We start from the raw sequence: 17,006 nt of genomic DNA on the forward strand, positions 1-17,006 counted from the left end.
AAGAAGGAACTGAAGGGCGGCTGGGTCGGCAGGGGTATATATCCGGCACCATAGTGGCGCCACTCCAGGGGGCGCCCTGCCGACCCACCGAGTGTTGCTAGGGTAAAAATCTTCCGACGAACGTGCACGCGGCGCGCACACACCTAACTGGAATGGATATGAGCAATCACTCGAAGAAGAAACCCAGGTTCTCTTCCAAACCATACCACTGATTTGCTATACACTGGGAATTTCCCCACACTCCTGGGTTTACTGCCCCCACATTGTCTGGGCAGGGGTTTCTCCTGGGCTCCTTGACAGGGGAGCAGAGCCTCTTACTTTCTGGTAACTCCTCCAAGTATAGTGGCAGCAGGCCAGGTGCCCAGTTCAGTCTCTTCCCTCTGACAGAGTCTCTTCTCCCCAAACCTCTGGGGCCTCGAATAGCTGTACGCCCTGTTGGGCAGGGTTTCCCCTGCTCTTCACCTCTGTACCTGTGAGGTCTGTCTCTGACATCTGTCAGTGTCTGCACTGTCTGGCTCTCCAGTAGCATGCCTGCTCCCCACAGCTCCTATTATGTGCACCGAACTGACTGGAGGGGAGGGTTCTGGCAGGCCCTTGATTGGCACCAGATGTCCTAATAAACCAGGCGTAACCCCTGTTCAGTTACCAGGGGAAAAGGAACCTGCTTATCCTGGGGCTAATATACCTGCCTTCTATTGGCTAGGTTGGCACATGGGGCTCTCCACACCTTTGGCCCTCCTGGTGTGTACTTCAGGAGGTTGAGGCTGCCTTACTGTCCACTTCTTGGGTAGACCTTGAGCGAGTCCTGCAAGAGGGTGCTCCCCGCCCACCCCTCACCCCAGGCTCTCCGGACCTTTCCATTGAGCCCCTGCCCATTGAGCCCACCCAGCCCCCTCCACCTCCTACCATGAGCCAGCTGTGTGCTCTGCAGCCGGTTTGTTTCCCAACCGCGCCGAGAGAACAACTGTGCACACTCATGCTTCACACACTTCATTTCCCCACCCTCACATCCCACCCGGACACCAAGTGGCAGGACCTATTACCAGCTGTGGAGGCTGGGGAACCCCTGATGGGCCAGCTTGTATTCTACCCTAGTTTCGCAGCCAGCCGGGAATATCATCTGGCAGCTCTGTCATGGAGTCATGAGCACGGGTGTGTACCTGGCGTGCTTCACTCCCAACCCTGAAGCCTGTCCTTTCTGTGGCGTGAGGGAGACCCTAGTGCATGTGTATCTTCATGGGAAAGTCACTTAATCTCTCATTGCTATTTATAAAACGGAGAAAGTGATGTTTGCCCATTTCTGGAAAGTGCTTTGAGATCTTCTGAATGGAAAGAGCTGTATAAGTGCCACTACTGATATGTGGAACGAAATCACTAGCCGATTATAATGTTGTCATCCAGCCATATCTTTGAGTTCAGCATTATGTCAAAAAGATTAAGGCTCCAGGGCTTAAGCAAGCATAAACTCAGCTTGCTTGAAACATAAACTTTTACTCTTGGGAGTAATGGCCAGACAGATTATTTTATTTATTTAGCATAAATGACTAAAGATACCTGTAAACTTAAACTCCAGACTATGTATAAATACATTCTTGATAATGTACAATGGGCACCAGTGAAGTTAGCTTTACTAATAAGCACATATTGTACAGATAACACGAGTGTAATTTTCAGGAAGTTGTAAAATATGTTCCCCTACTGGGTATACACATGCGTTATAAATATGCTCTACTTCTGTTCTTCCTTATATTCTTGCTGGATGATTAGTCAGTATAATCACATTGTATATTACAGTTGTTAAAAATATTCTGAAGTAGTTTAAGTATTATGCTGGCTGAATGAGCAGAAGGACACGAAAAGAGGAAGCAATAGGCGTTTATTTTGCAGACATGGGAAGCTTATTACAGTGTGTTTAAAGTAATGATTGCACTATGGTCATTCGTTCCTTTTCAAGCAGTCCAATTAGTTCTTCTCAACCACAACACATACGTGGCCATAGTTATTCTCCAACACTAAAAGTGGGGCAAATTCTACTTTTGCAAAATAGTGGACCAAAGGTTCCTAAAGTAGAGGCCCAGGTTCACGCATATGCAGAGGGATCTCTGAAAATGTGTGAACAGTTATCACAGTCACAGAGGCAAATGGGTAATTACACACACAAAGCCTAGCTGGACAGCTTGCCTGCTGTGAGTGTGCACCGCATGTACTCAGAGCTCAGTCAAGTGCCCTGCTATGCACCTACTCAGGAAAGTGAAGAGCACACACATTAGGAAGAGCAGCCACTGCTACACTGCTGCTCCTCCTGCAGAAGTGTGGAGTGGGGGAAACAGGAGAGGGTTAGTGGGCATAGCCAAGGCTCTGCAAAACCCCGCCTTCCCTCCAATGCAAGAGACAGTGCAGCTGAGCCAGAGCCAAAAGGGAAGTAAACTGTACCAACATATGGGAGGGTGCAGATTGCTTCTGCCCTAAATCAAGAGGGAAGCAGGGGAGTGGTGAGTAATTCTTTGCTGCTGGAATGGAGCCGAGAGAGGCCAGACATGGCCCCCACTCCAGGTTAAATCCTGGGAGCTGTGGAATGCTGGCCAATCAGCACCTCTCCCTCCCAGCTGGCCAGCAGGTCCCAGAGACTCGTAGGTGTGGGGTGGGGGGGAGCTTGGTGTCCTTCATCGAATGTCCCCTTCCTCACTGCTGGGACTGTCCCCCTTCATAGACAGCCCTATCAAGCTCCCCCACCCATAGAGGCAAATGGGGGGCATTCTGCCTCATAGGCATATTGTATAGAAGTGGGAGGGAACACAAGAAGAGTGGGGTCAGATGAACAATCACCCATAATTTCACATGGGTTCTCTCCCCCAGAAAGCACATACACTTGCGGAGGTGCTCATTAGAGCAGTGATCATGTTAAGAATGTACATCACAACAAAATAACAGCTCAAATTCAAGCCATGACTTTAAATCTGGGGAAAATTACTGTTCAAGTGACACATGGCACTAACTCCTCATAGACTATGTAGAGCTGCAGGTTACATCAACAGGTATATGCAGCTAATATCTCCAATTTATTATAAGATGGGTGTGTCTTGAATCTTGACAAACAGACAGACTAGCAAGGTATATCTTATGTGAAAAGTAATCCAAAGTCAAATATGATCATGCTCTTTTTAAAATCAGAAACGTTTCTGGCAAATGATTGTTATGGAAAAACTTCCCATTAAAAAAAAACAGTTGACAAGAGTAGTGAAAGGTTATCTATTTCCTAGGCTATTAAATCCACTTCCTTGTAGACTGGATGCCTCACTATCCCAGGGGTTGCCAATAAGTTGATTGTGATCAGATAACAAATCCATTGTTTCTTAAACACCATTAAGACAAAAAGACTGACAAAGCAGCTGCACACTTTAGGGAAAATTAAGTGGATATATCCGTGGCCTTTAAATGTCACTGACTTAGGAAACAAAGAGGCAACACTCCATTGCACATAAACCACTAAAGAAATAAATTAAGAAACCTGTTTCAACCTTTAGAATGGTGCAACTTTAAAGGTTGAATCAGGAAGCAAACAATGATTTCACATCCTCTTTAAAGCAAAAAAAACGTTATTTGGAACACAGACAGATAATCTGACCAATAGTCTGACCCAGAAATCCAGGTCAAGTTTCCCAACAGATAAATTATGCCACAAAATTGGAACTGAAACTCCACTTATATGTAGGCAATCTAGTTCTTCAGCCTTGAGACAGAATGAACTTTCAATAAACTATATAGACAACAAATATGCAGAGTTCTATTCAGATACTTGTCACAGCCAGTAGCAGAACACTGGACTTGATGGAGCAATGAGATTCAGTGTGGCCAATTCCCTTGAATAAACCCATTTTGTTGCACCCATGATCCAGGATGAAATAGGAGCCAACCCCCACACACAGTTACAGCCTATACTTCTGCATCTCTCCTCCCCAACAGGTGTTACTGGCCCTAGGTGGTGTTGGGAATAGAAAATAGCAAGAGAACAGGAAGATCTTTCTTTAAAATTGAGGCATGGGTTTTTTGGCCTCTTTGTAAGAAATAATCTATTGTATAGATACATAGCCAAAGCAGGACCTATATCTAATACCTGTATCTAATACAGTACAGGGTAGGGGGCATATAAGTATCTGAGTACCTCAAATCTTTAATGTATTTATCCTCATAATGCCCTTGTGAGGAAGAGAGATATTATCATCTCCATTTTACAGATGCAGAACTGTGGCAGAGAGATGCAAAGTGATGACAAAGGTCACATAGGACATCAGTCACAAATCAGGGAATTGAACATCGGTTTCCCAAGTTCCAGATTTGCACCCTAACCACTGGGTCATCCTTCTCTCTAATCCTACAATATATTCCTTGTGATGTTCTCCACAGTTTAAGCCATTGTGAGCACATCATATCCATAGTCAAGCCCAAACAGAGGCACCTTGTCAAGTTCTGATGGCTGTTTATGGTCTTGATTCTAATTTTCAATGGAATAAATAGATCAATCCCCAACTACATTACAGCCCTAATTACGATCTATGAACTACACTTCTACCTCGATATAACGCTGTCCTTGAGAGCCAAAAAATCTTACTGTGTTATAGATGAAACTGTGTTATATTGAACTTGCTTTGATCCACTGGAGTGTGCAGCCCCGCGCCCCCCCACCCTGGAGCACGGCTTTACCACGTTATATCCAAATTCGTGTTATATCGGGTGGCATTATATCAAGATAGAGGTGTACCAAGAGAGTTGTGCTGCCCTGAGACAGGGCAGATCACACAACCCAGGATGAAGTATATGAGAGCTAGGGACAATGAGGGGATCCAGCTATGGAATGAACTTCTAGAGGAATTTAGACAACTCTAGAGCAGAGGTCGGCAACCTTTCAGAAGTGCTGTGCCGAGTCTTCATTTATTCACTCTAATGTAAGGTTTTGCATGCCAGTCATACATTTTAACTTTTTTAGAAGGTCTCTCTCTCTAAGTCTATAAACTATTGTTGTATGTAAAGTAAACTATAAAAAATGTTTAAAGAAGCTTCATTTAAAATGTAATTAAAATGCAGATCGTATCAGTTTAGTTCTTAACGTAGGGTGCACGCACCCCCGGGGTAGGGCCGGTGCAAGGATATTTTGCACCCTAGGTGAAACTTCCACCTCCCCCCACACATCGGTTCACTGAGGGGGCAAATCCGAATGAGCCTTTATAGACTCCAGGGGCCAGCCTGCCCATGGGCCGCTCCCCAGACCAGGTTCCCACCTCCCCGCCCCCTGAACTCCCCTGGAGGGTGCACAGCCCTCCCTGCAAGCCTTCCCCACCCAGGTGACCCCCGACTCAAGTCCACTCACTGGCTTTGCCGGGCTTGGGCCGCTGCAACAGCTCAGCAGGGAGGAGCCGCCTTCTGGAGGCATCAGAGAGCCAGAGCGTCCCGCTTGTGGCAGCAGCAACTCCCAGCCACGGAGAAGCTGGTGCTGTGCAGGGGGGCAGCAGCCTTGCAAAGGAGGTGGCACCACTAGCGGGGAGCAGCTGTGCCCCCCACCCCTCCTGCCCAGACTGCGGCCCAGTGCCCCCCACCAGGGGTTCCTGCAGGCTGCAGTGGATGTGTGCGGGCACCAGCCCCCATGTGCCCCCCAGCTCCCCCCCTTGCCTAGGGTTACCATATTTCAACAATCAAAAAAGAGGGGAGAGCCCTGTCCTAGCCCTGCCCCCATCCACTCCTCCCACTTCCCACCCCAATTGCCCCGGTCATAATCCCCAACCCCCTGCCCCCGCTCCTTGTCCCCTGACTGCCCCCTCCTGGGACCCTTGCCCCTAACTGCCCCCCAGGTCCCCACCCTCACCAAAGCCTCCCTGCTCCCTGTCCCCGACTACCCCCTCACCCTAACTGCCCCCATCTGTCCCCTGACTGCTCCAACCCTTATCCACATCCTTACCCCCAGACAGACCCCCAAGCACTCCCACGCCCCATCCAACCGCTCCCTACCCCCTGACAGGACCCCTAGAACTCCCGATCCATCCAACCTTCCCCCTGCTCCCTAACTCCGGCCCGGGACTCCCCTTAGCATGCCCATGCCGGGTCAGACGCTGGCTCCACGTAGAGTGCTGAGGCAGCAGGAGCGGGGGAGCTGCGGGAGGGGCAGCAGCAGCGACAGCTCACACTTCTGGGAGCTGCAGAACCCGAGCACGATGAGGGAGGTGCCAGGGGGGCATTCCTGCCCAGGCTGCTGCACAGTGCTCCCCCCCAGAGGGGCTCCTGTAGCGGATGCATGTGGGTGGTGCTCCCCGTGTGCCCCCAGGCTTACCCCCTTGCCGCGCTTGGGCTCTGCGGCTCCCGGAAGTGTGAGCTGCCACCCCTCCTGCAGCAAGCTCAGGTCCCTGCGCCCCGGCAGCTCACACTCCCAGGAGCCGCAGAACCTGAGCGCGGTGAGGTAGGAACCAGGGGGCGCACCTGCTATCGGTCTGGGGTCAAGGCCCTTGGCCCCACTCAGCCTCCTGCCGGCCTGGGGTTCCGTTCATTCAGCCGGCAGCAGGCTGAGCAGGGCCGGCGTCCGGGACCCCGGCTGGCAGTCAAGTGCCGGGCAAAATCGGCTTGTGTGCCAAAGGTGGCATGTGTGCCGTAGGTTGCCGACCCCTGCTCTAGAGCCTGAGCATCTTCAGGAAACATTGCAAAACCTTCCTAGTTGACAGCATCTTTCCACAACTGCAATGACAAAGTGGGTGAGGTAATATCTTTTATTAGACCAACTTCAGCTGGTGAAGGAGACAAGCTTGTGTCTCATATTCTGGGAACACAGCAACAACAGCACTGCAAATACCATAGTAATAACACAACATTGACACCCCTTTCTATCCAAAGACAACCTCCAACAAAAACTGAAAAACAGATCAATGAAAAAAAAAACAAACCTCAAATCACTAAACCAAACAGAATTTTCACCCACAAGAGGTGATCAGCTACAGACTCCATGAAGTCCCCTATAGGCTTTGCTATTGCTATCGCTACCGTTTTTAATGTGAAAGGCACTCAAACAGTACAGTGATAGACAAGGGGGGAGGGGGGAAAGGGGGGAGTTTCTCTACTTATTTTTCCTTTTACTGCAAACATTTAAATAAAAAGATATGAAAAAATGTTCTCTCAAAACTATCCATGGCAAGCAGTAGTTTCACCAAAAATCCTGACATGAACAGTCTACAGAACAGGATAGTGGCTCCAATCCTACTTTCACTTCATTCCCTCTCTTGTAAGGATATCAAGGCTAACATGTCTCAGGGTACGTCTACACTGCACGATTATTTCGAATTAGCTTAAACCGATATTACAAAACAGATCTAATAAAATCGGTTTAGCGCGTCCACAGTGGGATCCTGAAATCGATTGTTTGCGTCCATGGTCCAAAGCTACCATCGATTTCAGGAGCGGTGCACTGTGGGTAGCTGTTCCTCAGCTATATGAGCGTCCATTTGAGTCTCTGGCTTCCCGTTACGCTTGTCACACAGCGCTGTGTATCCTGGAGTTTTTTATTCAAACGCTTTGGCATTTCGTGTTCTGTAACGGAGCTGGATACAACAGATTTGTCTCCCCATACAGCGATCAGACCTAGTATCTCCCGTACGGTCTATGCTGGAGCTCTTTTTCGATTTCAAACTGCATCGCCAGCCGTGCTGATCAGAGCTCCACGCTGGGCAAGCAGGAAATGTAATTCAAAAGTTCGCGGGGCTTTTCCTGTTTACCTGCCCGCTGCATCCGAGTTCAGATTGCTGTCCAGAGCGGTCAGTGCTGCACTCTGGATGCCGCCCGGAGGCCAATAACGTCGATTTCCGTCCACATGAACCCTAATCCGAGTTATCACTATCGAATTTAGCGCTACTCCTCTCGTTTGGGAGGAGTTCCGAAATCGATTTAAGGAGCCGTTTAACTCGATATTAATGACGACGTCGTGTGAACGGATACAGCGTTAAATGAGACATTAATCAAATGATAAGCTCCCCGATGTCCATTTTTTTCATTTTGACAAAAGATTAGATAAAAATACCTAATTACTTAAGGAAATATAAGTGGTCCAATAATTGCGTGTTCTCGATATGTAGGAGAGTGTGTCTACGAACTCCAAAGGGAAGCTACATGACATAGGAAATTAAAACTAGTCTAGAGAGACAAAACAAGCCTCACACAGTAAGGGGAATAGTAACTTCACTCAGCAAAGGTGTATTGATTCAACAAGGGGTTGTTTTTTTTTTTTTCTTTGGGTGGGGTGGGGAGAGGAGAAGTAACACGACAGTTGCAGGAGAGAAGAATCAGCAATTTACTATATAATGATGACTACCACTTAACTTTGGTGAGTATTTAGGAAATCATCCAGGTATTATTAAACCAACCTGGCAGCTGTAATTACTACTTATGCCACCCTGTTCTGACTAACATTGCCTGGTCACACTAACGCGGTTAAATCTGAATTTAAGACCGTGTTAAACAATTTACTACCCTGCCCCGTCCAGACAAACAAGAGGCCTTTTGTATCAATATAAAGGCTCTTTAAAAACCAGTTTCTATAACTTCCTCCGCGGACGAGAAAAGGAGTAGCGCTGGAAATGGGTACTGGCCATGTCGGATTAGGGTTAGTGTGGCCGCAAATCGACGGTAATTGGGCCTCCTGGTGCGGTATCCCACGCAGTGCACCATTGTGACCCGCCTCTGGAAAAAGCAAACCAAGAAGCTTGGAATGCACTGGCCAGCTTATGAGACAGGAAAAAGCCTGCGTAACTTTTGAATTTTCATTTCCCCTGTTTGGCCGCAGCATCTGAGCTCTGTAATCAGATCCACGGGTGGCAATGCAGCATTCCCAAATCCAAAAAGAGCTCCAGCATGGCCGTACGGGAGATACCTGAGATCTGATCGCTGTTTGGGGAGACAAATCTGTTCTATCAGAGCTCCGTTACAGAAATGACAAAATGCCAAGAGCATTGATAATATATCTCCAGGCGAAGATATTGATAGAGAGTCCACAGCACAGTGCTATGTGACAAGCGTACGGAAAGCCAAAGAATCAAATGGACGCTCATGAGAAGGAAGGAGGATCAGTACCTGAGGACTCCAGCTATCCCACAGTCCCTGCAGTTCCGAAAAGTATTTGCATTCTTGGCTGAGCTCCCAATGCCATAGGTCAAAACATTGTCCAGATGGTTCAGGAATATTGCGTCAATTTTACCCCCATTTCCCCCGTGAAAGAAAAGGGAAAAAAACGTTTCTTAACTTTTTCAATGTCACACCTATGTCTACTGCATGCTGCTGGTAGAACAGGGTGCTGCGGCAGCTGAACAAGCAGCATCCTCTCCCTTCCCCGGTGGCATATGGTACAGTGCAGGAGGACTGGTAGCGTCTTGTCATTCAGTCCGTGATGCTCCTGGGTAAAGTGCTCCTGGGTAAAATAGGAATGACTCCGTCATTCCCGGCAGATGGTACAGAACGGTTGGTAACCATCTTCATCATAGCAACTGGGGGTGAGCTCCATCAGCTCCCCGTCTTTCATGTCCAAAGAAAGATTCTGTACTGCTGGACTATCATAGCAGCAGGATGCTAGTCTCCTCTCCCCCCACCGTTTAATGTCCTGCCTGGGCTATCATAGCAGCTGGAGGCTGCCTCCCCCTCATTTTATCTCACTAAAAGTCATTGGTTTCTTATTCCTACATTCTTATTACTTCATCACACAAATGAGGGGGACCCTGCAATGGGTCGCCCAGGAGGTTGGGGGAGAGGGAAGCAACGGGTGGGGTCGTTGCAGGGCCCCTAGAATAGCATGCAGCTCATCATGTTCTGCAGGATCTGACAAGGAGTGGCTGTGCTCTCTGGTTCTCTAGTACACTTGCCCCATATTCTGGCAAGACTGACTGCTCTATTTTTAAGATACACACATAAAGGAGGCAATGACCTGGGGAGTCATTCCCATTTTGTCTTTGTTGCCTCAGCCAGACTCAGCGTAGATCAGCCAGGAGCACCCATGACAGCAGCAGATGGTCACGAATGACTGATAACTGTTCATTCAGTCGCATATTTACAATGGCAACGCAGACGGTACAGATAACTGATACCCATCTCTGCTATCTTGCAAAGGCATAGATGAATGCTTCTGTGTAGCGCTGCAGTACTGCCTCTGTCAGCGGCAATCCAGTACACATACGGTGACAGTGACAAAGGCAAAACGGGCTCCATGTGTCCATACGTATTGGCGTCTGTCAGGGCAATCCAGGGAAAAAGGGCGCGAAATGAATTGTCTGTCTGCCGTTGCTTTCACAGAGGAAGGAATGAGTGACGACATTTACCCAGAATCACCCGCGACACTGTTTTTGCACCCATCATGCATTGGGATCTCAACCCAGAATTCCAATGGGTGGGGGAGACTGCGGGAACTATGGGATAGCTACGGGATAGCTACCCACAGTGCAACGCTCCAGAAATCGACGCTAGCCTCGGTACATGGACGCACATCACTGAATTAATGTGCTTAGTGTGGCCGTGTGCATTCGACTTTATACAATCTGTTTTACAAAACTGGTTTATGTAAAATCGGAATAATCCCGTAGTGTAGACATACCCCTAGATACAAAGCTTTTCCAGAGACATGGATGTTACTACAGTTACTAGTTACCCCTGCTGAGTGGCTGCAAAGACTGGGGCACTTCTATGGGTGTGAGTGTGTGTGTAGAGACAAAGCAGGAAGAAACAGATCCAACACCTGGCATGATTTTTTTTCCTAAAAAGTCCTTTTCAGACAGAGAGGATGCACCCTCTCTGCCCTCAATCTCAAAGTCTGGTGGTGATTGCTGTTTCCTTGTTCCCTTATAACTGTGCAGGAGCTTTTTAATTTCAAGGGAAACTTCCCTTCCACACAATAACCAGCTTTGGGGAGAGTGATATAAACTTTCAGCCTGATTGGGCCCTACCTTTCTCCAGCTGACAGCTCCAGAATGAGCAGTAATGGAACAGTCAATTGAGATAGGGCAGCCTAAGAAACCTTCCCAGCTCTCCTCCCCACAAGGGCGTCAGGTAAGGCAATGAGCATGCTCTGGGCTTTCCCCAGTTCATTCCATAGCGCCCAACAACCATAACAGTCAAAGTGAGCAGAATCAAGGAGGCGGAAGGGAGGTGGAAATGTAATATGGAAATCCTGGTGATAGGGATAATTACTTCCCCTCAAGAGTTTCTCATTTAAATTCCAAAGAGAAGTCTCTATTTCCAGATTCCCTAACCTACTCAAAGCACCAGGCAAAGTAACAATTAGCTTTACTTCAAATACATGGTTTATGTTATTTAAAAGTCACAATGAAAACTTTACATATATATTTAGTTGCATAAATGATCTAAGAGGAGCAAGGTGTATTATTATAAATGCTGCACCCTGGAACTCAAATATCTTATAAAATGTTAGTGTGCCAGTAAAATACATCTTTAAAATGAACCAAATACATCCCATTGCAATTACACAAGGGATAAATCTGGTTTGGGCCTGCATTCCTTACAAAGAAAAATTTTCCTGGGAGTCCAGTTTGACTTGAATACATACAGTAGGACTGAGACTGGGTTCATTATTAGCTTTATAATATTTTACATCTGGTGAGCCTTCAGTCCACAATAGAAACAGTACCTGCATAGATCTCCCTTTTCTGTTTGGCAACCTGAGGTTTAACAAGCTGAATTTTGTCTTCAACTAGCTGAATTTAGTCTTCAAAGAAACTTTAAATTGGAAAACAAAATGTGTTGGTGACTGTAGGGCTAGTGAGAAACGTGCCTGATTCACATCTCCTGGTGTTGTGGGGATTTTGCAAAAGTGACACACATCCACTGGGAGATGGACTGAACAACTATGTCAGTTCACAAAGACCACTGAACAGCACTCAGATTGTAACAACTTTCTGTTATTACCAATTCGATTTGAACCTGTGGACTGCAGGGGAAGGTTTCAATCCCCGAGACATCCAAGCCCTTCTGCAATCTGACGCTGCACCATTTTTAGTTCTAGCGTTGGAATTAAGTGACAGAGCTATGAAGGTTTATCACCGGAGACCAAAGAAATATAATATTTCCAAAACTGAGATTTAATAAAGGATCACCTACGTGAAAACCAAAAATTATTGGAGCACAGTCATACAGTTAGTATAAAGGTATCTTGTCTAGATTCTTATATTACACACATCATCATCGTATCGACCAGCCTGCTGCTGCTATCACCAATAGATTAGACTGTAAGCTCCTTGGGACAAGGACCATCTTTTTGTTCTGTATTTGTACAGCACCTAGCAAAAAGGAGTCCTGTCCATGGTTGGGGCTCTTAAGCACTACACCTCAGTACAAATAAACAACAAGCAGCAGCCCATGTTTGATTCAGAAAGCCCTGCTAGTAGGATTAGAATCCAGAGTGCTCTACGGGAGCAAGGACATTTGCAGCACTACGGAGATGTTTGTGTGCTCAAGAACTCTCACTTTTCTTGTTGATGCTGCCCAATTTCCAGGCCCTTCCCATACTCAGACAATTGTTCTTATTTGATCTTGCACGGTCTTTTGGCCTAGTGTTTAGCAATTCAGGCCAGCCATTTTTGAGATTGAGACTTAGAAGAAGAAAAAGATCTGTATAATTTAGAAAACAAGAATAAGTCCTTTTTAGTCATGATTTATCTCAGAAAAAGTTTGATCTAGAAACTCCACAGGAGATTTAGAGCACAGGACCAGTTATGAGGCAGGTATTAAGACATAATTTTGAAGTAAGTCAACAGCAAATGGCCAGCCAGGATTCTGCAGACTTTGTGGTGTGCCAAGGGAGTCAGATAGGTTCCTTGGAAGTATGACAAACTCCCTCAGCTCAAGTGACCCATTCGTAGCTCAGATTCCCCATAGAATTTCACCTGTGGTTGCTGAAGCTCTCATTAGATCCCCAGCTTCTTAGCTGACTTTCACATAGTATCTCCCCTCCACTCCCAGCCTTCCCATGCTTTCTCAGGCTCCATACCCAGGGTTTCTCAATCTTTTTCTGAGACCTGCCCCCCCGCAACATGCTATAACAACTCAATGGCCCACCTGTACCACAACTGTTTTTCTCCACGTACAAGCCAGGCCCAGCATTAAGGTGTAGGAAGCGAGGCAATTGCCTAGGGCCCCATGCCACAGTGGGCACCACAAAGCTAAGTTGCTCAGGCTACGGCTTCAGCCCTGGGTGCTGGAGCTCAGGGCCCCAGGCTGCAGTCTTGAGCGGCTGGGCGTCAGCTTTCTGCCCTGAGCCCTAGCGAGTCTAACGCTGGCCGTGCTTGGCTGAGCCCCTGAAACCTGCTCATGGCCCGCCAGGGGGCCCCAGACCCTGAGCTGAAAACCGCTGTCCCCCGTTCCTCTTCCCAGCTTTGCCACAGCGCAGCTCTTCTGAATTCCCCAAGACTTGCTCTAAACGTGATCAGAACTTGGGCCTAATGAAGAATTTATAAAGACAGCATGGACTAGTGTGAACTTTTTATAAATCTTACAGAAGCCCACAGTACTGGCAGACTTGAATGCAGACTTTATAAATGATTGGTTCCTGAAGACTACTAAAAACTGCAACCAGTTTTATGAAGTTTAGAAGGCCTGCTTGGAAGCAAGCTAGAAAAATGAGTAGATATCATATGCCAGAGAGGAAAGGGGAGCTCAGTTCTATAAGTCAGGGGACCTACACACCTGAAGAGCTTCACCATGTCCCTTTCTCTGAATCCTTCCCCAGCAGTTTCTGATGAATCCTGCACCACTTTGTTCCAAAGGGCTTTCCCTCTAGCCCTCACTCAGAGTCCATGCAGAGTCCTCTGCAGATTTCCTTTGGCCTTAAGCAGATCCTGAAGCTCTTCTGGGTGCCCAGATAGCCCCCTGATTCAGCTTCTCAAGCCTCCATACCCTAATTCCTGTACGACTCCTTATATTCTTACTTCATTGTCCAGTGCAGTTGGTATAAAAATCTGTGTCAGGTTCATGGTTCTCATGGTCTCTGCAGTTTTTGTGAACTACAGAAAATGCACAGGGAGACAAATCCAAATATATCTCCTCTGCTGCTTTACCCTCATTGCTCTTTTGACAGAACTACACCATTGGTCAATCAGGTTGTTCCAAGTAGCTGTAGTTTATCAAACCCACATTAGTTATTGCTCAGGTTCCACTATCTGTCAGACAGTGATTCTTTTCTCTCAGTATTTGTTCTGAAGTTGGAGCGTTGCTGAATGTTTGCTGCTCTCCAGCTCAGGGCTGGTGGACTTATATAGTTGGTGAAGCCATCTTTTAGACAGTTACATTTGAGTGTCAGTTGGTTAAGCCTATAATCGCTTTGGGATTCCCCAGATCAAAAATTCTAGCTGCATAAATATAAACTATTACAATTACGCAGGAAAGTTTTGTTTGACAGTAGAATGGACTGTGTATTCATTCATCATGCTGCTTGGAAAATGTAAACTACATTCACTTTGAGAAGCAGCCAGAATAAACTTTCAAGTTTTGCCTTCATGTCAGCTATTTCTCTGAAGTTAATGTTCTCAGTGACACCAAAATCAATGTTTTTGTTCTTCCTTCTGACATGACTCATACTAGTAACACTGAACTAGTAACTAAAACACTGTGTTTGATGCATGTGGATTTACAAATATTATTAACAAGTTCTGAGCCCATCACAAGATTCACTTGGGTTGCTACATTTTCCTTTGGAAGTGGAGGCCTGTAAATGTTCCTGGATCCAGGGATCTGAATCTCCTCTCACTCACACTAATTCTATTATTGTTTAACAGAGTGATTAATCATCATTAATTTTTTTTAATTGCACAATTAATTTTTTTAATTGCATGACAGCCCTAGTAAATAGTTAATTACATATTCCTTTAATATAAAATTACAGACTGCTATGTACATTGCTGCAGCTGGGAGCTACAGTACTCTGTATTTCAGGATGTTGTCTTCTAGGTGCAAAGAATTGCTTGAACAGTGAACCAGTTTTGCTCCTTGCTTGTCATAAGTTGCGTAATGCTGCTCCAGGACTGGACCCTTTGCACACTGTATTCAAATATATTACTGACTTGAAACAATGTAATTTACAGAGACCCCAGCCTTAATAAGAAACTTTTCCACCCACAGTATATAAAACAGAAAAAGGCATAAACGCCTTTATAAAAAATACAACAAAGGCTTCAAATGACATGCAAGTACTTCCATAAGGCTATGATTTCAAATATGAATATGTGCGGCCCCAATCCTGCCAGGAGCTTCATACAGGTAGACTCCTGCACCCAGGGATCCAACAGCTGAAGCTAGACAAATTCAAACCAAAACTAAGGTGCACGTTTTTAGCTTTGAGTGCAATTTGAGCCCAACTGGAACAACTTACCAACAGATGTGGTGGATTGTCCACCACTTGAAGCCAAGTGATAATCAAGACTGGAGGTCTTTCTAAAAGAGATACTCTAACTCTGTGTATAACCCGTGGTATACACAGCAACAGATTACATGATCATAATGGTCCTTCTGGATTTAAAATGCGTGAATATGGATGCAACAGTGTCTCCCCAGCACAAGGCCAGTTGCAGAATCAGGGCTTAAGGTTTGAAAGCGATGAACAAATAAGTATCTTACCTTGTTTACATCTAAATCATCTAACTTTGGCACTTCTGCTGTCTCTTGTTCCTCGCTACTTCCCTCATCTAGATCACTGTCTTCATCCTGGATTGAGTCTCTCTTCTGCTCTACAGGTGAAGACTTGCTCCCCTTGCTGTCAGTTTCCATCTCTGTTGGATTCCCAGAGGCAGTGGATTTCTTCTGGTCTGTGCCTTCTTCGTTTGGGAAAGTCTCTCCCGCCACGCTACAAGAAGGGCTGTCAATTCCACTGTCTCTGTTGGGAATTTTACCATTACCATTCAGCTCTGAGGTTGAGTCCTTACTCTCCAGTTCTCCAGAGGGCTCTTTGCTCACATTCAGAGCAGTACAGTCCTCGTAGCTTTTGTTTTCCCCGATGCTTAGCTCTTTAATTTTCATTATGTCTGCATTAGACAGTTCTGCACTGCACAGGACGTCTGGCTCATTTTCATCTGGCTCACTTTTTTCATTTGTAGAACTAGTACAGGAAGCTACTACTTCACAGTCACTTGAGCTTGGCTGTTTGGAAGAGTCCAATCCAGGTTCCATCTTAAAAGTTAAATTTAATTGGTTTCTTTGAAGAACGTGGGTAGGTTGCCTACAAATGAAGAGGAAGCACCTTGGTCATTTGAATTGGAGGCTGGGATTTTCCAAGGTGTTTAAGGGAGTTAGGAGCCCAGTTTCCATTCAGTTGCAATGGCAGCGGGGCCCTAACTCCTTTGAACTTTTGAAAATTCCAGTCAGAATGACTGAAACAAATACTCATTCAAAAGTGGCACACAACACCATGTCACTTGCTATCCCTTTAAAATCCTCCTATCCTGCAGGGAGGAAGCATCTTTTTCCCTCCTTCAAAGACAGGAACTCATTGTTCTTCAGTGGAATTATCTCTTCAGGGCAGGGGATCTCCTTACAAGAGAGATGAAATTTTAAAGGGATAGCAATGTAGTATTTTCCTATATCAAAGCATAACTTTCAAAATTCATGAGACCAGTTTAAATATCAACTATTGGAAATAACTTTTTTTTTTTTTTTTTTTTTAAACTTCACACCCTGTCCTGCAGGCCTGGCCTTCAATGGGAATTTCCTCTGAATAGGGTTTGCAAGATCAGCCAATTTTACAGTAAAACTGACCAACCAAATTCAACAAATGCAATTTCTGTAGAAACTAGCTTGCACATTAGCCTGATCTATAATATGCTGTGATCTGTAACTACAATAATCAAGATCTTGTAATAGCAAAACAATTCCAACCCAGACTTTGCCTACTAAAAGCAGACATTGGGTTATTTTTAGGCACAACTCTTCACTGATTTCAGTGGAGACTCCTATCTGGTGGTTGATGGCATGATATAGACCAATAAGTTTTA

General features: G+C 46.0%; 1 protein-coding gene across 2 annotated transcripts in view; it reads right to left on the bottom strand.

Moving 5' to 3' along the window:
• Positions 1-17,006, bottom strand: part of FGD3 (FYVE, RhoGEF and PH domain containing 3) — a 197,183-nt gene that overhangs the window by 77,904 nt on the left and 102,273 nt on the right. For both annotated transcript variants that reach the window (XM_032804168.2, XM_075073421.1), the window contains exon 4: positions 15,637-16,234. In XM_032804168.2, coding sequence (XP_032660059.1) covers positions 15,637-16,234 — 598 coding nt within the window. The remainder of the gene's footprint in view (positions 1-15,636; positions 16,235-17,006) is intronic.

This window comes from Chelonoidis abingdonii, chromosome 17, assembly GCF_003597395.2.
Source record: "Chelonoidis abingdonii isolate Lonesome George chromosome 17, CheloAbing_2.0, whole genome shotgun sequence".
Taxonomy (NCBI): Eukaryota; Metazoa; Chordata; order Testudines; family Testudinidae; genus Chelonoidis; species Chelonoidis abingdonii.